Source organism: Doryrhamphus excisus, chromosome 15 (assembly GCF_030265055.1).
Source record: "Doryrhamphus excisus isolate RoL2022-K1 chromosome 15, RoL_Dexc_1.0, whole genome shotgun sequence".
Lineage (NCBI taxonomy): Eukaryota > Metazoa > Chordata > Actinopteri > Syngnathiformes > Syngnathidae > Doryrhamphus > Doryrhamphus excisus.
Window position 1 is genome coordinate 16,047,293 of NC_080480.1, and position 26,415 is coordinate 16,073,707.

The window sequence follows — 26,415 nt, forward strand, 5'->3', positions numbered from 1 at the left end:
AAGGTTGGGATTAGATTTAGGATTAGTGTTTGGGGTCAGGTTTAAGGTTAGGCCTACAGTTAGTGGTGAAGGTTGGGGTTAGACCTCGGATTAGTGTTTGGGGTTAGGCTTAAAGTTAGGTCTAGGGTTAGTTGTACAGGTTGGGATTAGACCTAGGATTAGTGTTTGGGGTTAGGATTGAGGTTAGGCCTAGGGTTAGTGGTGAAGGTTGGGGTTAGACCTAAGATTAGTGTTTGGGGTTAGGATTGAGGTTAGGCCTAGTGTTAGTGGTGAAGGTTGGGGTTAGTGCTTCAAGTTGTGGTTAGACCTAGGATTAGTGTTTGGATTTGGATTGAGGTTAGGCCTAGGGTTAGCGGTTCAAATTGGGGTTAGACCTAGGATTAGTGTTTGGGGTTAGGCTTAAAGTTAGGTCTCGGGTTAGTTGTTTGGGTTGGGCTTAATGTCAGGGTGAATGTTTGCCTTGGGCTACAACAGACAGCAGAATGACCTCTAGTGGTTAACGTTGGGGTTAAGTCTAGTTTTAGTGTTCAGGTTTAGGTGTAGCCCAAAAGTCCTTAGGTGCTTCTGTGATGACTTGCCAATGTCTTCTTTAGCCTGAGGAAATGTGCGTAATAATTGTGCACACCTCGATACGGAGTATGGATCTCCATCGGCCACGCCCTCCTCCACGACACGTCAGCAGATACGCTTGACCTCAACAAGCATCCGACTTCTACAGCTCCAGCTTTGAGCGGAACAATATGGAGAATTAGAAGTTGCCCAATCACCGTGCGTACATCATTCTCCAAATGTCACGTTTGTTGACAAAATATGTCAAGCTAGTATTGATGTTGTGTATTTTGCTGCAGGGTACAACCCACATTGCGGAAACAAAGCAGTTGGAAATGTGAGATACTTCTTTTGTTTGCACTGTTGGACAAGATGATGTTGTAAAAAAAAAAAACTCCTTTATGCACCCCCCCCCCCCTCTTTTCCATGAACGAGTATTGTTTTTCCGTCTGTGTGCTTTTTTTTCCTGTTTGTGTCAAAGCAGCCAAGTCATTATTTGTTGTCGCCGTACGGTTTTTATACTTATATGTGGTGGAAGTGGGAGTTGCATGAGAAACTGATGTTTCGTGGCAGCAAACTTATGATCTTTGATTTATTACGTCACTTGGAGAAACAGGCCAGGACAACTTCCTCTTTTTTTTTTTTTTTTTGGCATGATGTTTTTTTTCCCCGAGACTCGTGTGTATCGTCACAACTCGGCTGATGATTTGCATGCCAACTGTTGTTTGCTCTCTTCTGCAGCACAGACAGGAAGTCCCCCAACCTTCCCGCAAAGATGATAGACAAGGCGAAGCAAAGATTGCGGGTTGACAATAACCCCCTTTCATAAGAGACCAAAGACTTCCTGTCCAAAGGAGTAGCGTTAGGGTTGGGATTTAGGTTGAATTTAAACCTAAAACCAAATAAATATTATACATTTTGAATTTATTGATGTATGACAATAAAAGGCATGGAGGATTCTCACTTTGTTGGACCTGATTTGGTGCTGGATCGGGTCTACAAATGTTTCTATTTCAGAGAAACGAAAGTTAAAATAAGGACATGCTTTATGTGCTTTCCCCCAGATGTTGTAAAAATAAAGAAAAATAAAATAATAATATAGAAATAAAGAAAATAAATAAAGAATAAAAGATAAGAATAAAGAATAAAAAGATAAATAAAGAAAAAAAACTCCAGCAAAAATCAGCAGTAATCTTACAAGATTAATATATTTTAATAATAAAAGCATGAAAAAAAATAACATTGTTTGGTAGAATTTGACTCATTCCAGAATACTTACTAATAATACTACTAAAACTAATACTACTAGAAATGATATACCTTCAAATATGATGCAAAACTGACTGTCTGCTGTAAACAAGACACTGTCTGGTTCCCATTAGCTGCCTGCTAGCCTAAAGATTCTTTTGTATGGGGGGGGGCGTTTTCCTATCAAATTCTGCACTTAAAATCGCGGTGCCTCCCAGGCGTTTTTTTTTTTTTTTTTTTTTACAAGCATCTGTCAGGGTTGCGCTTCCTCCTTCCTGATTTTAGCTCTCGTTTCCGCTCTGCACGGGGGGAGACGACCCCCCCCCCAACCCCCCGTTTCGACCCAGTCCCTCACAGGTCGTCGTCGCCAGCAAGACTTAACGCAGGGTAAATTTGGGAGGTGTGCTTTAGTGTCCTCAACCTTGAATTAGGTCCCTCTTGTAAACATGTTTCCCCAGGAGGCTAATTCAGTCCAGGCCACTCGTGTTACCGCCTCCTCCTGGTGCCAAGGGGGGGTTGGGAAGAGAGGGGGGGGGGGGGGGGGGTATGGCTCATCGCGGAATATGGACCAAGACGGGAGGAGGATCCTTAAGTCAGGCGGCTTTTTTTTTTTTTTTTTTTTTTTTTTTAAACAGGAGGCGGAGACCGGACAGGAGCTTTTTAGCTTTGGGAGAACAGCCGAGGAGCAGGATTGTGAATTTTGCGACTTAACGGGAGACACCAGAAAAGTTGAAAAGAAGAAGCACGGAGGTGACAGCCTGACACCGGGAGGGAGGGAAAGGAAGGAGGGAGGAGCCAGAGCGGAGAGAGAGATAGATAGATAGATAGGAAACATGAAAGCCGATGGACGTTGTTCGACTGGAGGTGTGTTAGCCTGAAACAAGAGAGCACCCGGCGGCACAAGAGAACCCGGGCGAGGCGGCGGAGAGCATGAGTTCGGGCTTGTCCTTCATGATCGCTCTCTTCTGCTTGGGGAGCCTGCTGACCATCGTCACCTGGTACGTGGTCGACGATGACAGGTACGTGTACTCGGACCTTCGTACTTCTTCGTACTTTTTTTTTTGTTGCCGAAGTCTGCTACTTGCCGCCCCTTATCGCCTCAAATACTCTTTGAAATATTCGCTGAGACCTTGAAAAGGTCGCAAGTCTTTGCTAGAACTGACACAGCAAACTCCTCCAGTCGGGTTTGTCCTTTGTTGTTAGTGTTTACATGTAGTATTGTAGTATATCTTTGTAGTATATCATCTTAAAAGATGAGTATCAAGTTATGGACAATATTAAAGGCCATACAGGAATGAATGAGACCAAATCCAAACCCGACTAAGCGGGTATAGTTTGTTGGTTAATCATTAATTCATTCATTTTCTAACACTTTTCCTCACAAGGGTCGCAAGGGGGTGCTGGAGCCTATCCCAGTTGTCTTCGGGCTGGACTGGTGGCCAGCCAATCACAGGGCACATATAGACAAACAACCATTCACACTCACATTCATACCTATGGACAATTTGGAGTCGCTAATTAACCTAGCATGTTTTTTGCATGCTAGTTTTTTTTGCTAGCATGTTTTGTTTTTGGAATGTGGGAGGAAATCGGAATACCCGGAGAAAACCCACAGGGAGAACATGCAAACTCTTCACAGAGATGGCCGAGGGTGGAATTGAACACGGGTCTCCTAGCTGTGAGGTCTGCGCGCTAACCACTCACCCGCCGCGCAGCCCCTAAATTCATTATATTACTCTTAAAAGATTGTTGTCAAGTTATGTACAGTATTAAAGGTAATACAAGAATGAATGAGACCAAATCCAAACCCGACTAGGCGGGTATAGTTTGTTGGTTAATCATTCATTCATTCATTTTCTACCGCTTTTCATCACAAGGGTCGCGGGGGTGCTGGAGCCTATCCCAGTTGTCTTCAGGCAAAAGGCCAGCCAATCACAGGGCACATATAGACAAACAACCATTCACACTCACATTCATACCTATGGACAATTTGGAGTCGCTAATTAACCTAGCATGTTTTTTGAAATGTGTGAGGAAACCGGAATACCTGGAGAAAACCCACTGGGAGAACATGCAAACTCCTCACAGAGATCGCCGAAGGTGGGATTGAACCCTGGTCTCCTAGCTGTGAGGTCTGCGCGCTAACCACTCAACCGCCATGCAGCCCCTAAATTAATTATATTACTCTTAAAAAATGGTTGTCAAGTTATGTACAGTATTAAAGGTCATAAAAGAATGAATGAAACCAAATTCAAACCTGACTAGGCGGGTGTACTTTGTTGGTTAACCAGGAAATGCTAATTGTTTGCTAACTGTCTGTGTTCGTTTAGGGGAGTGTGACAAATCCAAAGTCGTGTATCAGCTGACAAGTTACGCATCGACAGTAGAGCCCGACCGATTTTGGGGACCGATACCGATATTGATGGTTGAAAGAAAGCTGATGATCGATAACCGATACGTGGTTAAACGCTAATCATATGCTAGCAGCCTTTTTTTTTACTGTTTGCGTTTGTTCATGTGACTTTGACAAACAGAAAGTCATGTATGCAATGACATCAGCTGACAACTTGTGTATTGAAAGACGTTTCAGTGACGAGCGACACCAATGAAGAAACCCGACGAGGCGGGTACAACTTTTTTTTGGGTGGATGGAACAATGCTGATAATTTATATGCCGCAGTCGCTTTGAGCGACGGTTCAAGTGACAAAAATCATGAAAACATTTTGTAATCAAACGTAAAATCATGGATATAATGACAAATTCCTGTACGTCTTGACTGGCTAGACGGGCATGGTGTGTTGCTTCCTAAGAAACTGATGACAAAGCTGAATTTTCCCGATCCATGGATGAAGAATGAACTGATGACTTAGATGTATTCTATACATGATTTCACTCTGAAAAGGTAATACGAGGACGAGGGAGACCAATGACACACCCGACTAGGCAAGTGTACAGTTGTTAGTTAATGGGAAAATGCTGACAGTCACATGCTAATAGTCTTTGAATTTTTACAGCCGGCATCAACACGAATCAGTTCAGATCAGGACCGTGGGACTAAGTCAGACAGGGGAAACTGTAGAACTTAGAACATCAAGACATAAACCAGACCAATCCCAATGGGCGCACCCGACTATAATTAGCTTACTAGAGGATGCCTTCTAACTTTAATTGTAAGATTTCAAAATAAAATTACAAACGTCGACACCTGACAAATCGCGATGTCGATATCGCCAAGACGGAACGTCACTTCAGGCAAAGCACTTGGAAGCGCTAACTACAAAATCTACGTCAACTTAAATGGAGGACAGGAGGAAGCCAAAAGTACTTAAATACATCAAAGATGTCAGATTAAAGACATCAAAGAAATCCAGAAATATAAAAAAAATGCGCCTGGAAATCATTACAATATAAATCAATAAATAAAAATAAATATAAATCAATATATTTATAATTAAAAAAAATATTTATTCCCTTTCCTTAACACTGCATAAGGTTTTTAGTGTCATTATTTAAATTGCTATTTGCTTCTTGTTTTTTTTTTTTAATTTTATTTCCTACAGGAAGTGGAAAAAAAAGTGTGAACAAGTAAAAGTGAGGGTGTGAATGAAAATTAATATAAATCAATATATTTATAATTAAAAAAATATTTATTCCCTTTCCTTAACACTGCATAAGGTTTTTAGTGTCATTATTTAAACTGCTATTTGCTTCTTGTTTTTTTTTTTAATTTTATTTCCTACAGGAAGTGGGAAAAAAAGTGTGAAGAAGTAAAAGTGAGGGTGTGAATGAATGATCAATAACAGACACTGGAGGGGTAGGACTAAATATGAGCTCTATAAGCATAAAAGCCTGACCCATTAAAAAAAAAACAGAACTTCCACATACACATACATTGACCAATACAGTCAGGTGAAAAGGAAGACAGGAACAAAACAGATAAAACGCGTGATAAAATCGTGACAATAAAGTACAAATAATCTGATAAGATAGAAGGAAAGAAATGACTTTAGGACTTGAACTCGGAGATGACATTGCGGGGATGGGCCAACAATGACAGAGATATCTGTCAAGCCGGTGATCAACAAAAGCAAATATTATCTTAGCATCGGAAAGCTTTTGGGGGTATCAAATGTTACTATTGTGTATTGTACTGTGTGATGGTCTGAAGGGGAGTGCCATTAAAATGGTCAAACATTACCAACAGTATCATGAGGAAGCACTGCCTTTTATTTTCACTCACAAAGGAGCAAAAGTCAAAAAGGGCTGCTATGGATGGGAACATTTGAATGAGCGTTATATGCTAAATTAATAAATGTGCGTAAAAATGCATAAATTTGATAATATAGTAAAATAAAAAAAATAATTTCGTACAACGGTTGCACCAGATTTTTTTTGCATTATTATTAATATTTAATTAATATTTAAAAATGCAATTTTGCAAACAGAAAAATCTTAGCTTTTAATTTAGTGAGTTAAATGATCATAATATTTGTATTTTTAAATGAATAACAATGAATAAAATCATTATTGCCCAGAAAAATATTAGCTTTTAAATTAGTGATTTTATTATTATTTTTTTTATTATTTTATTATTTTTATTATGATTATTTTTTAATCATATATGGATATGTTTTTAAATTTACAGTATATTTAATTACCATTACAAATGCCCATTTTCCTTATACCCCATAAAATATGAGCAAAAAAATGAGCTAAATCATTATTTTTAATATTTACAATATATGTGTATATTTGTAATGAACTAACCAATATACAGTAATTATAAATGGCATATGTATATATTTTTTGTATATTCATAATTTTTTTTAATTTACAGTATATTGAATAAATTATCATTTTCTCATTATCAGAGGACAAAGCAAAACAAAAATATACCTGATATAATACATATTTATTTTTAATGCCATTTTTCATGATTATTAGTAGTACCTTTTGTTTGTTTTTCTCGCCTGGGGGGGGGGGGCATATGCCTCCAACAAATAAGACTGCGGGCCGTTGGTGATTGGAGGTGAAGTCAAGGAAAAGAACATTGAGAGAAAAACGAGTGTCGTGTATCGTGTGGACTCATTTCACTCCTTTTGTCGTCTTTTGTGTCCACAGCGTGGTGGCCTCTCACAAACCGCCCCCTCAAAAGAAAAGTTCCCCTAAGCCTTCTGCGCTTTGTAAAGGCTGCAGGTGAGTGCAAATGGAAGTCACCTCTTTGTTTGCCCTGTCATTCTTTCACGTCACACACACTCTTTACTGTGTGTGTGTGTGTCACAGGGAACTGATTGACAACGTGCTAAAGCGCCACTCTCAAACCTGGAAGAGGAACGATGAGAATTACCGCACGTTTACGTGAGTGCTGACCCACAAATGGAAAAAAGCCGGTGACGTGACGTGACGGACACGCGTGTGTGTGTGTGTGCTCGTGTGTCTCTGCAGCGCCAAGCTGAGCCGCTCGTGTCGGGGCTACGACAAGGCCATCATCACGCAGGGCAACACCCCCGTGGGGACCAAGATCCAGTACGATGGGGAAAAGTCCAGGACGCTACAGGTCACCCCCGCCATTTTCAAAACATTCATTAAGGTACAAAGACGCGCTTCACTTCCTGATATTGCATATTAGAAATTATAATTATGATCATTTCTACATGCTTTATGTTGATCTAATAATTATTATTAACCAAGAAGTTGCCATTATCATGTAATGATATCAGAATTATTATATATATATATATATATTTCTGATATAAAACATGTATTTAGACACATTTATGAATATTATATTCATACAATATTTAATTTCAATTAATTATAATTTTAAATATTATTATTAGTATTACTTTTATTTAAAAAAAATATAAATAATACATGTATAAAATAAAAACATTTTTTAAATGAATGAAAAATTATTTATATAGTTTGTCATGTTAAATGTTAAATAATACTAACATAATAATGTTTGATAATAATACATCAATAATGTATTTATAGTATGACAAAATTATTATGCAAAATAAATACAGTATATAATATGTTAGTAAAATGAAATAGTATACACAGTATAATAATTATGAAAATATTTCATGATAGGTAGTATTAATTTAATTATTAATTTTTTTCAATTTAATTTAATTTTAATTAATTTTTTAATTTAATAATTAATTAATTATTAATTTACTATATTATATATATGGTAGTATTAGTATTAATTTTAATATTTAATACATTATATTTATAATACACACACATATATATGTGTGTATATTGTGTATATTGTATGTGTGTATATTATAAATATATTAAATATTAAAATTAATACTAATATAATATTTAATATTGTAATAATGCAATATAACATGATTGAATAATAAGCTAAACCATTTATTGGGATCATAAACAGTATAAGACATAACATCAAATTAGAATAAAATGTATTCCTGTAAGTAAGCCAAATCCACGTAGCTGACCTTTAACCCCGAACACGCCTGTCTAACCTCTGAGGTCATGACCTTGCTTTCCAGGAGCATCCGTTCTCCAACAGGACGTTTGACACGTGCGCCGTGGTCGGCAACGGCGGCATCCTGATGGACAGCGGCTGCGGGAAGATGATCGACTCGGCTCAGTTTGTGATGAGGTGAGTCTGCCGCCGTTTTATGCTCTTAAACGCCACGCAGGAAGTGGTCGTGACTGTGTTGTCGCTGCCGCTTCAGGTGCAATCTGCCGCCTTTGAACGACGAGTACAGCACGCACGTGGGCGTCAAGACGGACCTCGTGACGGCTAACCCGAGCATCCTCAAAGAAAAGTGAGTGCAGACACTTGTTTTTGTTATGCCGCCATAATTGTAGTCCATAACTGTCCCCCATCAAACGTGCTCGCCGTTAGCTATTGTTACCTAGCCTGTTGTCTCGGCAGGTACGGCTCCCTGATGGGACGACGCCGCGACTTTGTGGAGAGTCTTCAAAGCTACGGAAAATCCCTCATCCTCCTTCCCGCCTTCTCCTACGGCATCAACACGCCGCTGTCCATGCGCGTCTCCTACACCGTCGAGGACTTCGGCAGCTCGGCACGACCCGTTTTCTTCAACCCGGAATACCTCCGCAATCTCTCCCAGTTCTGGTCCAACAACGGCTTGAAATCGCACCGCCTCAGCACGGGCATCATGATGGCCAGCATGGCGCTGGAGGCGTGCGCCAATGTGCATCTGTACGGCTTCTGGCCCTTCAGCAACCACCCGCACGGACTTTACACGCTCACCAACCACTACTACGACGACAGGAAAGTCAACGCCAAGTTCCACGCCATGCCGGTGGAGTTTGACATGCTGCTGAAGCTGCACACTCAGGGCGTGCTACGGCTTCACTTAGGGGACTGTCACAGCGAGGAAAAGTAGTCCCCGAAAAAAAGGGACCACCCGTGTGACTGACTTTGCACTGAATACCAAAGACTTTTAAAGGTTATTTATTATCCAGCTGGAGTCTGGACGTTTCAAAGGAGAAGCCATTTTGGGGGCCTTAGGGAGGTTTGATGCCGTGCCTTGCTGTTGCAAGTGAATGTAAATGAAAAATAATAATAATCATGTCCGCCATTGTTTACATGCTCCACAAACACCAGCACGTATACTGTAGTGTAATATGTCTTTTTTTTTATATCAAATTGGCTTTCTACTTTATTCCTAACACGAGACTGGTGATGGGTTTCGATCACTGCGACCGCTGCTGGAAGCTAGCGTGTCTTAGCTGACAAGAACAGGGAGTATTAGCGCCACACTGGGGAAAGAAATAAATATTATATGATGAAGTTAGAAATAAAGATGCCACACAAGTCTCAACAGTCAGGATTTTCAAAGGAAAAAATGCAAATTTACAAGAATAAAGTTATAATTATGAATATTACAACAAAAGCCTCAAAATAGGAGCGTCACATTCAAATTTTCTATCAGTTTTTTTTTAAAGCGGAAGTATTCACATAATATGTTTGTAATTTTGCAAGAAAAAAAATCCTAAGAGTATATGGGATTTTGTGGGGATAAATATAATATAGCAAAATTTGAGAATTTTGTGCTTAAAAAGCAAAGTCATAATTTTGCGACAAAGTGTTGGGAGAATATTGGAGGATTTTTGGGGTTAAAATGTTTGAATAAGAGACTGAATAATATATATATATATTTTTTAAACGGAAGTATTCACATAATATGTTTGTAATTTTGCAAGAAAAAAAATCCTAAGAGTATATAACATTGGGATTTTATGCGGATAAATATAATATATAACAAAATTTGAGAATGTTTTTGTGCTTAAAAATCAAAGTCATAACTTTGCGACAAAGTGTTGGGAGAATATTGGAGGATTTTTGGGGTTAAAATGTTTGAATAAGAGACTGAATAATATAATAAAAAAAAAAATATATATTTTTTTTTTAAAGCGGAAGTATTCACATGATATTTTTGTAATTTTGCAAGAAAAAAAAATCCTAAGAGTATATAACATTGGGATTTTATGGGGATAAATATAATATATAGCAAAATTTGAGAATGTTTTTGTGCTTAAAAAGCAAAGTCATAATTTTGCGACAAAGTGTTGGGAGAATATTGGAGGATTTTTGGAGTTAAAATGTTTGAATAAGAGACTGAATAATATAATTTAATTTTTTTTTTTTTTTAAGCGGAAGTATTCACATGATATGTTTGTAATTTTGCAAGAAAAAAAATCCTAAAAGTATATAACATTTGGATTTTGTTGGGATAAATATAATATAGCAAAATTTTATAATTTTGTGCTTAAAAAGCAAAGTCATAATTTTGCGACAAATTGTTTGAAATGTTGGGAGAATATTGTAGGACTTTTGGGGTTAAAATGTTTGAATAAGAGACCGAATAATATAATAAAAATTAATAAGCACAAAAAAAACTTAAAAAATAATAAAGTATTTAATACATAGAAAAAAAAGTCTTAATAGTACCAGAATAAAAAAATTAAAGTTACAATAATGAATAAAAAATATGGGGTAAAAAGCCTCAGTGTGGCTCTAATATTCTTTGGTTGAAAATGGTACTTTTCAAAATGCAGATAACTTTGACTTTGGGGGTGGGTGGAACTTTGACTTAGGGGTGGGGGGGGTTGGGGGTTGTTGGAACGACAACTTTGACTTGAGCACTTTTGGGTTAATTTGTGTGGGTCCTGTGTAGCGACTAAGTAAACTCGCTGTCATTCTTTCACTTCCTCCTGTTGTTCCACACGCGCACAAAAGTCAGGCTACTTCTTGAGAAGTACTGCAATATCTGCGGTAAGTGCTGTACTGACGTGTACTGACGTGCACCGACATGCACGATAACAATCATTCACTTTCGTCGTCGTCATCCACGCCCACCCACGCTACTGCGGCGCCAAGGATCATTTATGGCTTTAACGTCTCCTTCAGGGATACTTTGGCTTCAAACATGTGTGATCAACTCCCGAGCCACTGTTTTTCTTCTGTGAATGTAAAATGTTTTCTGCTGATGATTTGCAGTACAATTGAATAAATATTTGTCTTTAAAAAATACTTTGGGTTATTTTACTTGTTTAGAAGCGTAGCAGGGCTCGGAGAAGCCATGATACCAGATCCAATAAGAAAGATTTAGCATAAAGAGAAATATAGAAATGGGCACAGTAGTGAGCCCTGAGGGACTCCGTTTCCTTCATTTGGCTTTGACAAGAACCTAGTACGCGATATTATATATCACATATTGTATATTTCTGCTATCAGAAAGCATGTATTTCATAATATCTAATGATAAATATATGCATAATAACATCCCATGTATACATGTTCTTTATATCATAAAAATAATAAACTATTTAATTATAGTATTTTAATATTAAATGGTAATAACAACAGTAATATATATATAATCATAATTAATATTTATTATGTTATTATTTTGTTTACTTAAATATACTACTTAATTTAAATTTGCTATAATTTTAAAAAGATTCTAATTACTAAAAAAAAAAAATTGTGAATGTAATATTAACCCAATATCTAATAATTTAAATGCATCATAATTATTTTATTAGAGATTATTATGATGATTATATTTCCAAAATTAGAAAACAGTATATTGAATACTACATGTATTAACATATAAAAACATATTTTGTAATATAAATTAAATAACTCTTATAGGTTATATCATGTTATTATTAAATAGTACTAACCATAATAATGCTGCATAATATAGTAACACATATTAATAATGTACATAGTCCCATGTATAGCATGACAAAAGTATTATGCATAATAATAAATACAGTATATAACACATGACTAATATTAAATAATTATGATTATATGTGCATATACTGTGTGTGTATAGAGTACAGAATTTAACAGTATTTTACGATATTTCAGTATAGGCGGTAATACATTAGCATTACCTAATAGTGATATAACAATTATAATAATACATACATACAGTATATTATATCATCCATGTCTAATATACAGAGAAATAGAAATGGGTATAGTAATGAGCCCTGGGGGACGCAATCATTTCATTCTTTCATCCTTTCATCAAATGATAATAATATTTGACAGAAGCAGGAGCAAAGGAGACATCATCTTCTTCTTCTTCTACATCCTGGTCTCATATGGCCATCCTAGTTTAACCCCTGCATGTTCAGCTGTGATATCCACCCATGAATGTACCTTCCACCTCACCAGGTTTCCTCTGCAGGCATCACGCATGGACTGGATCAGACATGCAAGCATCTGGACTGCTCAGGGGAGGGGGGGGGGGGGATTCAACTAACTAGACTCAGAGTCCTTCAGACAGGACGGGATGACTTTTGTAAGTCATCTCTAAAAAAGCAGTGCCGAGTCATTAACTGCCATGTAATGTTTGTTTATCTCCGGAGAGAGAAGAAGCAAAGCCCGCTGCCACAAGCTAGCCACGCAGCACAGCGCTCAGGGGATTTTGGCACAGACCTCGTCGGACTATCCAGCTGCAGCACTCGGTTCTGTCCCAGTGGCCAGCGGCCTCTCCGGGGAACACTTAAGCAGTTCAGAAAGCCGCAAAACATGCTTTTGTGGTTTGGGAAGTGGAACAGTCTGTTGCTAAGAGGAAAAGCTCATTCATATAAGTGTCTACCGTATGAAAATAAAAATGCTATCATTAGCATGCTAGCAATGCTAACATACTAATGTTGTCATAGCAACACCTAGCATGATAGTAGTAAATGTTCATATGTGTCTACCCATGACGGTCACAAAAATGATAGTGTGCTAATGTTATCATGCTATCAATGCGACGTATGCAATGTTACCGATAAAAGCTACCTATAAAAATAGCTCAAAATGCTACTATACCTTGCTAGCAATGCTAATGTTAACATTCTCACACCTAGTATAATAGTGCTAAGTGTTTGTATAAGTTTGTATAACTTTTGTAAATGCTATAAATGTTAATGTAATTATGTTAGCATGCAAATGTGACATTAGCTTACTAACACATAACATGTTAACACTAAGTATCTGCTTAAGTTCACATTAATGAAACATTTTTTTAATGCCAGTATGCACATTAGTAATGGTAACATAACATTAGCATGCTAACAACTAGTGTAAAATTGTTAAGTGTTCATATAAGTGTCTACCCGATGAAAATGGACAAAAAAGCTACAATACTATCATTAGCATGCTAGCAACACTAACATGCTAATGTTAGCGCCTAGCATGATAGTGCCTTCCCATGAAAACGGCTAAAGATGCCACTATGATAATGTTATCATGTTAGTAACGCTAATGTTAGCATGACAGTAGTATTTATATGCGTCTACCCATGACAATCTCAAAACGATAGAATGCTAATGTTATCATGCTATCAATGTTAACTTTAACATGCTAACACCTAGCATGATAGCGCAATGTACGAAGAAAGCTACCTATAAAATAGCTCAAAATGCAACTATACTGATGCCGCCTTGCTAGCAATGCTAACATGCATTGATAACACCTAGCATGAAGTGTTTATATAAGTGTCCACCCCTAAAATCAGCTAAAAATTATACTATGATAACGTTCGCATGTTACATTGCAAAAAAATAAAAATAAAAATAAAGAAAAACGCATACAGAAGTAGAACACAAGAGATATGGTGAATGATATGAATGGCGTGTGGCGACACATCACCGGGAAAAACAAGTTTGCTGTGTCTTACCTGCTCAGCTGATCCACTGCTGCATCATCAGAATCTTTTTGTAAATATTCACTGGGGTTCTTGGCTTCTTCTTTCATTTTTCGGTTTTCTTTTCTTTGCTTCTGACTTGTTGACAAACGGTGTCGCACGCTGATTGTCGCATTTTTATGATCGAATAGTGTCAGACCAAACCATTCGTGCATTGGGGGTGGTAGGGGGATTCTTGACTCTATTTTCGAAGACAATAAAGGCAAAAAAATTAGAAAATAATGTTCTATGTCTATTTTTGTATATCTCTTTGCCATCTCTGGTACCTGTTTTAAATTTTTATTCAATTATTGAACTTATCCCCTCCTCTGGAATCATTGAAATACCCCCCTAAAAACAGAATGAACACCAATCTAACAAATCAAACGCACAAGCATTTCTTAGGCAATTTCATTTTATTTTATTTTTTATTTTTTACGAAAATAGGTCTTTTAACATGCAACCTCAATTTTTACCCATGACAGAATGCTAAAAAAAACACATGTGATCAAATGGATTTACATGTATTTTTAAAGGCATAGAAAAAACACGACTGTTTGTTTTCTTTTTAATGAATGGTCACACGGGCGGCTATCTTCAGACACGTAAGGGGGAAACAACGCAGCCCGGCACCCTAAGAACACACCACATTGTTTTTAACACACAAGCTGCCCCAACCTGTCGCTTTTGTGTCAACGTCGGCTTATTACAAAATAAACACGGCACAATATTGCTTGGCAGCAACCATAATTTCTGTCATTGTTTATTGGCGCTGACATCTTTGTGATAACAGGTGCTCCACCTGAAATGTGGCATAGTTGGGAGGCCTTATCGCTAATCTGATATCAGCACAAAAAAAAACGATCACAGCCATTTATCTTCATCTTGTTCACACGGAGATGACGTAGAAAAAAAACAATACGCATTAAACAGGAATCAAGACTCTTTGTAAGTTTCAACTTCCCATAGCTGACTCGCTGAAGTCATTGAAATGAGAAACAGCGCCCTCGCTGGCCACAGTGGAGAACTGCACACAGATTGTTGTCTCAAATTGACTGATTCTGAATACAAGTCATGTTGTCAGCTTGGATATTCAAAGTTTAAATGAAATACTTTGGTGGGCCGGATGTGGCCCCCGGACCGTAGTTTGCCCACCCTCTGTGCTACTGCTTTGGAGCAGATAAATCCCTCACAAATGGACCAAATTTGAGGGTTCATGGATTAACAGAGATTTGTGGGAAGAAAAAAAAAATCGACTTTAGCCATGTTGTACTGAGCAGCCAGGACACAGACATATGCAAATACTTACTTACGTTGCAAAAATATCGAATGGCATATTTTGTGTCTGGGAAATGTTTTGTCGCACAGTGCTTCTTTTTCATAGCAATACGTTCCATTTCCTGTTCTATGGTTATCATCACAAAAAAATCCCCCCGAAAAAGCAAAACGCCTCAACCATGTTCACTGAAGGAGGATGATTTTTATGCCTGATAGGTGAGTTTCTTGACAATAACCTATTCATAATTAACAATGTAATTGTATTGTAACCGATTCTATGGTTATTATCACCTTTTGGTCCCCTGCTGTTGTGGGGGTGCCAAGGCAAAAGTAGAACACACTGAGGTCTAAAAAGATATGATGACGTCTCATATGTTTTTTAATGAGCAGCCAGGACAGAGTCGTGTGTTCCTTCCTGTTCTATGGTTATCGTCATCATTTTTTTCAACAGTGCCCTTGTGTGAAAACAAAGTATTGGACGAGTTTTCTTTCTTTCTTAGTCACCCAGCAGATGAAAGAGAAGGGTAAAAACACAAACGCACAAATAAATAACAACACTTAAGGGTCATGTCATTCATTCGACCCGGATAACTGCCCCCGTTTCCATGACAACAGAGACAAATCTCACTCCTGAGCAGGCATCACCTGCTTCTCTCTACATTGTATGCATTGAAACAGGACCGGATGTTTTTTTTTTCGAAGTGAGATCAGTCTCGTGTATGTTGGGTGCAGCCCGCTTTAGCACGCCACCGCGCCGCCACTATACAAACACAAGCAGCTCGTTTGGGCGCATTCTCCTTTTCGCCCCCGTTGAAAACCGCTCTCAATACATTAGCCCCAAGTCTGCCTTTTTTTTCCTTTTCTTTATAAAAATATACTATGTCATTTCACATTATTATTATTTTCTTTTTTAAATAACACTTGAAAGGCAATTTAAATCACAATAAATACACACAGTTAATTCCATTTTAAAACAGTTTCTGCTAAAAAAAAAAAGGGACAAAAAAAGGCATATTTTGTATAAAAAGTGAAATAAAATCCCGATTTTGAAACGCAATACAATACAATGAGTTTTACAAAAGGGTTGGTCACCACCGCGTAGGCGTTTCAAACATGGCCTTGGCATTCCAAAGCTTCACTCACAATGAGTGGAAAACCTTAAAATCTTGGCACTGACACACAAACAGTGTTTGGTCTCATAGTTTTTCTTTTTTTTAAATGGCTTCGAACCTTCGTCAACTAATGGGAAGACTTTAAGATCCATCCATCACAGCTGCTGGATACAGGAAGCATATATGTGTTTGTGTATGTTATGTTGCAATACGCACGGCGCCCACCAGAGGGCGGCAACGGCTCAACAACAGTGAGAAGCCCAACATTAAAGTTGAGGATGCACCATGTTCTTTTGGGACACGGGAACAACAACAACAACAACAACAACAAAAAGGCCCGAGCAGCACTCCTGTTAAAAAAAAAAACACACACACAGAAGACATATTGTTACCATAAGGTGAGACAGGAAACAGGAAGTCATTTCTCTTATTGCATGTCATCGTTTTTTGCAACTGGGTAGTCCTTGCAAAGGAAATGAGCCGAATTGTGTATTCCCGTTCGACAAGGCAGACAATGAGGGTGGCTTTAGGACCCCGGGGGTGGAGGGGGTAGGGGGGGTACAAGACAGACCGTCTTCTGTTTTTCAAGTTTGACCCGCGACCGCCCAGACAAAGCGCCAGCTGCATGGTCGCGTACACAATCTTGTCCAGCTTGCAGGATTCAGAAAGGCACGGCGGTGTGAGTGTGGCGTGGCGTGGCGGTGGGGGGGCGGGGTCAAATCCATACAGAGGGTTTTCCCTCCCCTGATTTGCTGCTGCTGCTGTTGCTGCTGCTGCCGCCGCCGCTACTTCCTCCCTTGCCGTGCTTGAGTCTGTGCTTGCGTTCCTTCTGAGGCTGCGGCTGCGGCTGGATGATGATGTTGCTCTGGGGCTTGTCGTCCTGGTTGTCCGCCAGCGTCTCCTCGGCCCGGTGCTGCTGACTGTAGGCCTGGATGGCGGCCTCCAGCTGCTCGTGGGCCTGCTGGATCATGTCCTTGTTGAGGGCCACGCGGGCCTCGCCCCCCGTGGGGAAGTTGTCCTCGTTGCTGCCGAACTGCTGCTGCTCCTCCTGCGCGATGTTGGCGCGGTTCTGCTTGCACGCCATTTTTGCGTTGCTGAGGTCGGTGTACGGCATCTGCTCGGGTTTCACTACGATGTTGTAACCCGGCGGCGCCGACGGCGTATTCCACGAGAACGGGTAGCCGACGTAATCGGCGGGTCCGTCTCCGCCGTCGCCACCTTCAGAACTTGCTTCCGGACCCGCGCCGCCAACCGAACCCTCGCCGCCTACATTGGTTCCCAGCAAACCCAGCTGGTACTCGTCGTCCTGAGGCGGGCATCGGCGGCGGCGTAGGATGTCGCATATGGACCCGATTCCCAAGTGAAGCATCTCCCAGACGTTGAGCGTGAGACACAGCACGGTGACGCCGTACATGATACGCAGGAAGATGGTTTTCTCGGTGGGCCGGGACACAAAGCAGTCCACGCTGTGGGGGCAAGGTTTCCCCGAGCACACAAACACGGGCGTCACGCGGAAACCGTACAGCAAGTATTGACCCGTAAGGAAGCCCGCCTCCAGAACGGTGCGCGTTACCAACTGCAGAACGTAGACCCGCATCAGACCCTCGTCGCGGATTCGCTTGCGACCGTCGTGGCGGATCTTAGGTCTGGGTGTGGGTTGTAGCGGATCGCGAGGTCTTTTCGGAGGCTCGATTTCTGGGACCTCGTAGATCATTGGATCGTCCTCGCGGTCCTCCTCGGTTTCCTCGATTCCCCGGTGCTGCCGCGCCCCGAAGCAGATCTTCCTGGGTTTCCTGTGCGTGTAGCCCACGCCTGCGGTTCTCACGGCAGCAGAACCGACTCCTCCCTTGGCTTCGTCTAATCTCGCAATCTTATTGACGGCGTAGCCCATGTACATGAGAGACGGCATGGCCACCAGGATGATCTGGAAAACCCAGAAGCGGACGTGGGAGAGCGGGGCGAAGGCGTCGTAGCAGACGTTCTCGCAGCCCGGCTGCCCCGAGTTGCACACGAACTTGCTCTGCTCGTCGTAGTAGATGGACTCTCCCCCGACGGCTGTGAGGACGATGCGGAAAACGATGAGCACGGTGAGCCACAGCTTCCCCACGAAGGTGGAGTGGTTGTGGATCTCCTCCAGCAGCCGCGTGAGGAAGCTCCAGCTCATGGTGTCGCTGGACAGTGGGGCAGACAGGGTCCCTCTCTCAACTGCTCACAGACTCTGGGACGGGGAAAAGGGGACGGAAAGATGGCAGCAGCGTGAATACACAGAGAAGGATTTAATAAGCTTTGCTTCTTCCTACTCCTTTTGGACATGTGGAAATGTGAACTGATTATGTGATGCATTCAATTGTAATCTGATGCATGTTCTAATGAAATAAAACCATTACCAGCCAGTAGGTGGCAGTAATACACATTACAATGTGTGGGCGCCAAGTGGTGGCTATAAGGCAGGGGTCTCAAAGTCAATTTACTTGGGGGGCCACTGGAGCTAGGGTCTGGGCGAGACTGGGCCGCATCAGGTCCCCCCCCCCCAAAAAAAAACGCATTTATTAAACACAAAAAAATGTAAAAAACTTCAATTTGGTTCCAATTTTCTACAAGAAAAGCTCTGATAAAACATTCCACTGTTCTCAAATATCTTACTTTTTATTTTTCTACACAAAATAAGATGAAAAATAAATAAACAAATCAAGAATAAAGAAAATCAATCAATCAGTAATAAATAAATATAATAATAATAATAAAAACCACATATAGTTGGTGGGTTGACAAATTATTTTTTCAGATTAAAATGAACAAAGCATTATTAGAGCCCTGTAGACATGACAAAACACGACTATAGTCACATTTATACTCTTTTTATTTACAACATATTGCGCAACTGCAGGGTCTTGAGACACATGCTAACTCGCAAACTAGAGAGCTAGCGACCTAAACGGTAGCCTTCAAGTTATTTCCTTTTAAACTTAAATAGCCAAAAACTTACCACTTCCACACGGATCGGGAGGATAACTATTAACAGTTATTTAACCTTTAACATGAACATGAATCAAACGTAATCATTTTTTTCTGGGTACATGATACCATACAGCATCCATATCAAACTTGACATTAAACTTTCATATCAAGGCGGGGGGCCTCAAACTAGTGTCCTGCGGGCCATATTTGGCCCACGGGCCGCGTGTTTGAGACCCCTGACGTAGACCATTTCACTCAAAAACCAGGAGTCATCTCGAAAGAAAACCTTTAATCCCGGAAAATCTCTCTAAACTTGCCTATGCTAGCCAAATAGCACAAGGAATATCTATCGACTGGAGTCATGTGACATTCAAAATCAAATGTATTAGTATGATTTTTGTCTTTGTGTGTAACATGTAGACATGATGGTTAGCATTTAGCATGTAGCACACGCGACCTCTATCGCTAACATAATTCATCCTCAGTGACAGGAAGTGCATGTGAGGTGTAAAAGTGATGGATTGCGAGGAGTAGGAAGTGACTGTCTCTCGGCATGGGGGGGTGTGAGTGGATTCATTGGGGGGAGGTGGGCAGCAGCGAGCACCCCCCCCCAGCCCCATACGGGTGAGGGGGGGGGGAATACTAGCGAGCAGATGTTGTAATGCAGCCAGCCCTGTTAATAATGCTCACTAACATTAAACTTTCATATCAAGGCAGGGGGGCCTCAAACTAGTGTCCAGCGTACCACATTTGGCCCGCGGGGCCGCATGTTTGAGACCCCCTGTTATAAGGGTTACCTGCACTACTAGACCCATGTAGCTGCAGGTAGCGGGTTCACATTGTGATAAGCCACATCGGCAGCGGTTTCTATGGCAACCAAGAAGATGCTTATGTGTTCATTTTTTAAAGCTGTTATTTGAAGGTCAACTCATTACACAGTGTTGCTTTAACCTTATGAGGTAATTCCGTCATTCCAAATGCGTACCCCCCCCCCCCAAAAAAAAAAAAAAACTTTATTTGATCTGTTGCTCCTTCCAGGATAAACATTGGCTACGTGGAGAGCTAAGTGTCACTTGGAGGATGCTGTCAAGTTCAGTCTTAATGGGAATTAAACACGGCGGAAAGAGGATATCAGTATTTAAAAAAAAAAAATTCCATCAAGCGGCACTGAGAAGGAGGCAAAATAATCCAAATAGGGAATTTTCTATCACTAAACACACACACACACTTTCTATCTCTTTTTGAAGAATAAATCCTCTTAGCGAGCCGTCTTCTGTGTGAGGTGCAGTTTTCAGGCTGGTATTACTTGGAGAGGTAGACGTTCATTGCGCCGTGTGAGCTCCTGTCACGGGAAGAACGGGACATGTCCGACTATGTAGGTTACTTCCCAGCTCCGGGCGCTCCATCCATCCGAACCAGCACAATCAGCAGGTGGCGCCACCACAAACCATTCAAAAGCGGCCAACACAGCCCCCAAACCAATGCCTCTCTTCTTCCATTCCCCCAAGGGAGGCTTTGAACGGGGGTAAATATGACAGCACCGCAGGACTCCCCCCCCCCGCACACTGTGACGGCACAATAGCGCACAGGCTTATTGTCAGCGGCAAGACGAGGAAAATCCCAGCCTGAATGCTGGCTGGGATTTAAAGGGCTTCTGGGGTCCTGCATCCTTAGCCAGCAGGTTCAGAGCTTTAGGATGCATTCAAGACGGGGCCGGGAAGGTAGGAAATAGCTGAAGGTGCGAGTTAAAGCAGTATGATGATGGAGACATTTATGGACACAGCGGTTTGTGTTCAAATCCAATACGTGCGGATTAACATAAATATGGATCTCTTATGTCCTATCGTACCCTTCTAGTCCTGAAGACTTGCACCCCTAGCTGTGTTTCCTGTGCTATTAATGATTAACTGTTTAATTATTAACTGTGATTAACTGTCATTAGTCTGATTGACTTGAAATTTCTCACACCCGCTGTAACTTTTGTGTTTATCTGAATTTTGGTGCACACCTTTAAGGGACTGACAAGCACACGTGTGTTTTTTTTTGGTTGAAAAAGGGCGGCACGGTGGCCGAGTGGTTAGCGCGCAGACCTCACAGCTAGTATACCAGGGTTCAATTCCACCCTCGGCCATCTCTGTGTGGATTTTCCATGTTTCCCCGTGCATGCGTGGGTTTTCCACGGGTACTCCGATTTCCTCCCACATTCCAAAAACATGCTAGGTTAATTAGCGACTCCAAATTGTCCATAGGTATGAATGTGAGTGTGAATGGTTGTTTGTCTATATGTGCCCTGTGATTGGCTGGCCACCAGTCCAGGGTGTACCCCATATAGACAAACAACCATTCACACTCACATTCATACCTATGGACAATTTGGAGTCGCTAATTAACCTAGCATGTTTTTGGAATGTGGGAGGAAACCGGAGTACCCGTGGAAAACCCACGCATGCACGAGGAGAACATGGAAACTCCACACAGAGATGGCCGAGGGTGGAATTGAACTCGGGTCTCCTAGCTGTGAGGCCTGCGCGCTAACGTTTATGACCTTCCAAATAGACTTTTTAACATTAGAGCCCTCTAGACATGAAATAGCACCCCTATAGTCACCTTTACACTCCTATGACCATATATAGTAACATTACCGACACCTACTGGTCAGTGTAGAAAACTACATATCAATACATGTCTTTGAATGCATCGTATGTTTGTATTTTATTTCATTTAGCCAACACTTAAAGCATGTTTAGCACACAGAGATGGCCGAGGGTGGAATCAAACTCGGGTCTCCGAGCCACTAGTTGAGCATTTGTGACATAATTATAAGACTTGTCTTAGACAACAACCCATAGGGGGCGCCAAAAAATGTCCCTTTTATCACTTTTCTCCGACTTTGAGCAAATCGCCACCGAGTCTGCTATTTCCCACTTCTCTGGAATGCATCATGAGCTACAGCTGGAGTCTTTGCGTCTTCCCTTCTGTTTTGTGTCCTCGCTTTGAGTGGGAGTGAGGAGGCAGGCGGGGGGGGGGGGGGGGGGGGTATGTTTTCAAGAATGCTCTCGATGGAGACTTTGCATCCATCACTGTGACCTTATAAGGACACGGCTCGTACAGTCAGACGCCCGGACGCTCCAAGTTGAGAGTCCGAGGGTGACACAAGCACAATGACACACATGCCGAGTCCTTCGTGGACTCTTTTGTTGGACTTTTTCGGCATGACCTCACCAGCCATCTTTACATAACCCCTAATGGTAAAAGATACATTTCCTAATTTTGTAATGTAATGTATCAGTAGCGTTACGTCACCAGGAAGTGTCTTAGCGCCTCCTGGCCAGAGGGGGCACTCCATACCCGGCCTGTTCCTCCCCAGCGCGGAATGCTTCATACAACCTGGCATTTGGCTTTCTCATCTGATTTGCGTCTGCGGGAGCTCGTGGGTCGGTTGGGGGTAAGAAGCTGACGGCGTGCATTAAGTTATCGGCGTGAGTCAGCCTCCTGAACAGCAACAACGGCAACCTTGTAGGTCGGCCTTCTTCTTCTTTTCCTTCTTGGCACAGACTCTACGTCTTCCTTTGGATTCTACTTTTTTTTTGCTAGAAAAAAAAAATCTCAATGACATCTCACGGTCAAAGGTCAAAGACAGGCTGCCCCGTGGGTGTGACAACCTTTCATGCCGCCAGAATATCAGTGAGGGATCATCGCTGGAGGGATCCTCTCAGTGGCATCCCTCACGGCCTCGGTTCTGCACCCAGATTTTTACATCACAACTCATCATTCAATAAGAAGTCATACATTCAAACATTAGCAATATGCTCATGCTAGCCAAACAGCCTCTATACAGCATGTGGCACGAGCACTCTGCTGTTCTTAAGGACACACTAGTCAAAGATCCTCTATGTGTGAAAAGAGTGCTGTGCTTTTTTGCGGACCTATAGCAAAAACACTAGTCATAGATCCTCTATAAGTAACCGAAGTGCTCTGCTGTTTTTTGAGGATATACTACAAAAACGCTAGTCAAAGATCCTAAATATGTGACAGGAGCACTCTGCTTCTTTTGAGGATCTACTGCAAAAACACTAGTCAAAGATCCTCTATATGTGAAAAGAGTGCTGCACTTTTTTGAGGACCTATAGCAAAAACTCTTGTCAAAGATTGTCTATATGTGACAAGAACACTCTGCTGTTTGCTGTTTTTGAGGACCTACAGCAAAAATGCTAGTCAAAGATCCTCTATATGTGACAGGAGCGTCTGTTGTTTGCTGTTTTTGAGGACCCATAGAAAAAATGCAAGTCAAAGATCCTCTGTATGTGACAGGAGTGTTCTGCTGTTTGCTGTGTTTGAGGACCTATAGCAAAAACGCTAGTCAAAGATCCTCTATATGTGACAGGAGCAATCTGCTGTTTGCTGTTTTTGAGGACCTATAGCAAAAATGCAAGTCAAAGATCCTCTATATGTGACAGGAGCGCTCTGCTGATTGCTGTTTTTGAGGACCCATAGCAAAAATGCTAGTCAAAGATCCTCTATACGTGACAGGAGCACTCTGCTGTTTGCTGTTTTTGAGGACCTATAGCAAAAATGCAAGTCAAAGATCTTCTATATGTGACAGGAGCGCTCTGCTGTTTGCTGTTTTTGAGGACCTATAGCAAAAACGCTAGTCAAAGATCCTCTATATGTGACAGGAGCAATCTGCTGTTTGCTGTTTTTGAGGACCTATAGCAAAAATGCAAGTCAAAGATCCTCTATATGTGACAGGAGCACTCTGCTGTTTGCTGTTTTTGAGGACCTCTGGCAAAAATGCTAGTCAAAGATCCTCTATAAGTGACAGGAGCGCTCTATTGTTTGCTGTTTTTGAGGATCTATAGCAAAAATGCTAGTCAAAGATCCTCTATATGTGACAGGAGCACTCTGCTGTTTGCTGTTTTTGAGGACCTAAAGCAAAAATGCTAGTCAAAGATCCTCTAGATGTGACAGGAGCGCTCTAGTGTTTGCTGTTTTTGAAGACCTACAGCAAAAATGCAAGTCAAAGATCCTCTATATGTGACAGGGGCGCTCTGCTGTTTGCTGTTTTTGAGGACCCATAGCAAAAATGCTAGTCAAAGATCCTCTATATGTGACAGAAGCACTCTGCTGTTTTTGAGGACCTATAGGAAAAACACTCATCAAAGATTCTCTATATGTGACAGGAGCACATATAGCACATTTATAAGGACCAACTGGTCAAAGATCCTCTACTGTACATACGTAAAAAGAGGACTGTGGTGTTTTTAGGAATCTGCTCCAAAAGTGGTTGTCGCTGCAAAGTTTTGAACTGAAGTCGCGTGTCATTCACGCGCCTCACTTGGCCCGCGGGCCGCCAGTTGAATACTTATCAGTCACTTTGGGGTGAGGGGAGTTCATGCGAGCATTTCTTCGCTGTAGACGAGGCAAATTGAAATGCTAATTATTCTAGCTCGTTCTTAATAAAAGCCCAAAACGCGTCTTTTAGCCTGTAAACAATTTGTGTACTTCCATATTCCATCTGGCTGCCAGGCTGTATTACATGCAGATACATGTACATACTTGTACACACTTTATGAGTATTAATAGACGGAGGCAGGCTGAGGGCAACGTGGGTAATGAACATGGTGGAAATGGCTTCACAAGCTCTAATGAGAGCATGATGGGAGGCTAATGGCTTTATTAGCCGCTGCTTGAACTTGAGCGGAGCAAAGCAAAGCAAAGCAAAGCAAAGCACGCGCTCGTTCATAAACTAACATTAATTCATATTCTTATACCACGCATTCATGCGCACTTCCTGCTCCGTTCATTGTTTGCTCCTCTCCGCCGCGACGTTAGCTACACCCGCACGAGCTAATGGCATCCAAAACTAAACGTATGCTTTTGTTTACATATTCTTCATCATGATGATGATATCATAATTCCCAATATTTATGCTCATTTAGCAACATCTTCTTGTCATCAATGTTTACCTACACAATAGACATAAGCTCCGCCTCAATCACCGTAAATTAATAACATTAATCTTCACACGGCAACGCTCTGCCATCGCCATGACAACACGTCTGCTGAGTGATGACATTTAGTTTTGCAAGGTTAAAAAATATTTTTTTTAAAGTGTAGTTTATAATATAAATATAAATATAAATATAAATATAAATATAAATATAAATATAAATATAAATATAAATATAAATATAAATATAAATATAAATATAAATATAAATGATAAAGTAGAATTTATTGGCAAATATTTGTAATAATGTCAACCATTTAAACAACAAATATTACATATAAATAATAAAAATACAATAATAATAATAAAAATAAATTAATAAATGCTCATTAGTAATAATAACAAATATACAAATGAAAGATATATAATTTAACTATATTAATTATATATATTATATTATTTTAAATATTACAAGTATTTTTCTCAAATTAAACTAAGCCAAAAAATCTAAATAAATAAAATATTTAATAATAAAATATACATTTCCCAAGTACAATTTTATTAAAATAAGGTGAAAAATATTCTTTTAAATTTGTAAAAGTAAGATAAAAAATATAATAATATATAAAAGAAAATATATATACAAGAAAAAATATGTTTAAAAATGCAATTAAAAACTATTAAATGAAGTGCTAATCATTAGAATAAAAAATATATCCATATCCCAAACAATGTCCCCCAGTTATGTTCCTCCTGTGTTGCTATAGCGATATCGACTCCTTTTCGCCTTACCGGGCGAAGCTTAGTGTCGCCATAATGATGGATTTCTTCATTTTTTGCTACATTTTCTGTGTGTGAAAGACGTTTTAGCTGTCATCATCCATCATGCCACTACACAAGGCAATCATAATCACATTACAGTGTCACCACGGAAGAGGAAGAAGGAGCGTTTCCGCAAGAAAGCACGGCATCGCTTCATGGAAAGTAAGAAAGTACAGGTAAGGTCCTCAAATGTAACGTTCAAGGTCCTACGGTCTACGTTTTCTCTGCGAGTCGCATCCACAAATATGAAAAATGCAGAGATGAAATGAAAGTACAGAAGAGGAAAGC

At 40.5% G+C, this 26,415-nt stretch overlaps 3 protein-coding genes across 5 annotated transcripts in view; 1 reads left to right on the plus strand and 2 right to left on the minus strand.

Annotated features, from left to right (window-relative positions):
- Nucleotides 1-14,158, minus strand: part of cacnb1 (calcium channel, voltage-dependent, beta 1 subunit) — a 48,695-nt gene extending 34,537 nt beyond the window's left edge. For both annotated transcript variants that reach the window (XM_058048141.1, XM_058048142.1), the window contains exon 1: nt 14,002-14,158. The gene's annotated coding sequence lies outside the window, so the exon portion shown is untranslated. The remainder of the gene's footprint in view (nt 1-14,001) is intronic.
- st8sia6 (ST8 alpha-N-acetyl-neuraminide alpha-2,8-sialyltransferase 6) lies at nt 2,447-10,441 on the plus strand. The gene is made up of 7 exons (XM_058048143.1): nt 2,447-2,816; nt 6,920-6,994; nt 7,082-7,156; nt 7,244-7,388; nt 8,326-8,438; nt 8,515-8,607; nt 8,718-10,441. Exons 1-7 carry the CDS (start codon nt 2,728-2,730, stop codon nt 9,193-9,195), a joined length of 1,068 nt encoding a protein of 355 aa, XP_057904126.1. The 5' UTR covers nt 2,447-2,727; the 3' UTR covers nt 9,196-10,441.
- Nucleotides 14,159-14,417: 259 nt separating the features above from the next.
- The window catches only part of gjc1 (gap junction protein gamma 1), a 44,730-nt gene continuing 32,732 nt past the window's right edge, over nt 14,418-26,415 (minus strand). For both annotated transcript variants that reach the window (XM_058049743.1, XM_058049744.1), the window contains exon 2: nt 14,418-18,615. In XM_058049743.1, coding sequence (XP_057905726.1) covers nt 17,113-18,561 — 1,449 coding nt within the window. In that variant the 5' untranslated portion in view covers nt 18,562-18,615 and the 3' untranslated portion in view covers nt 14,418-17,112. The remainder of the gene's footprint in view (nt 18,616-26,415) is intronic.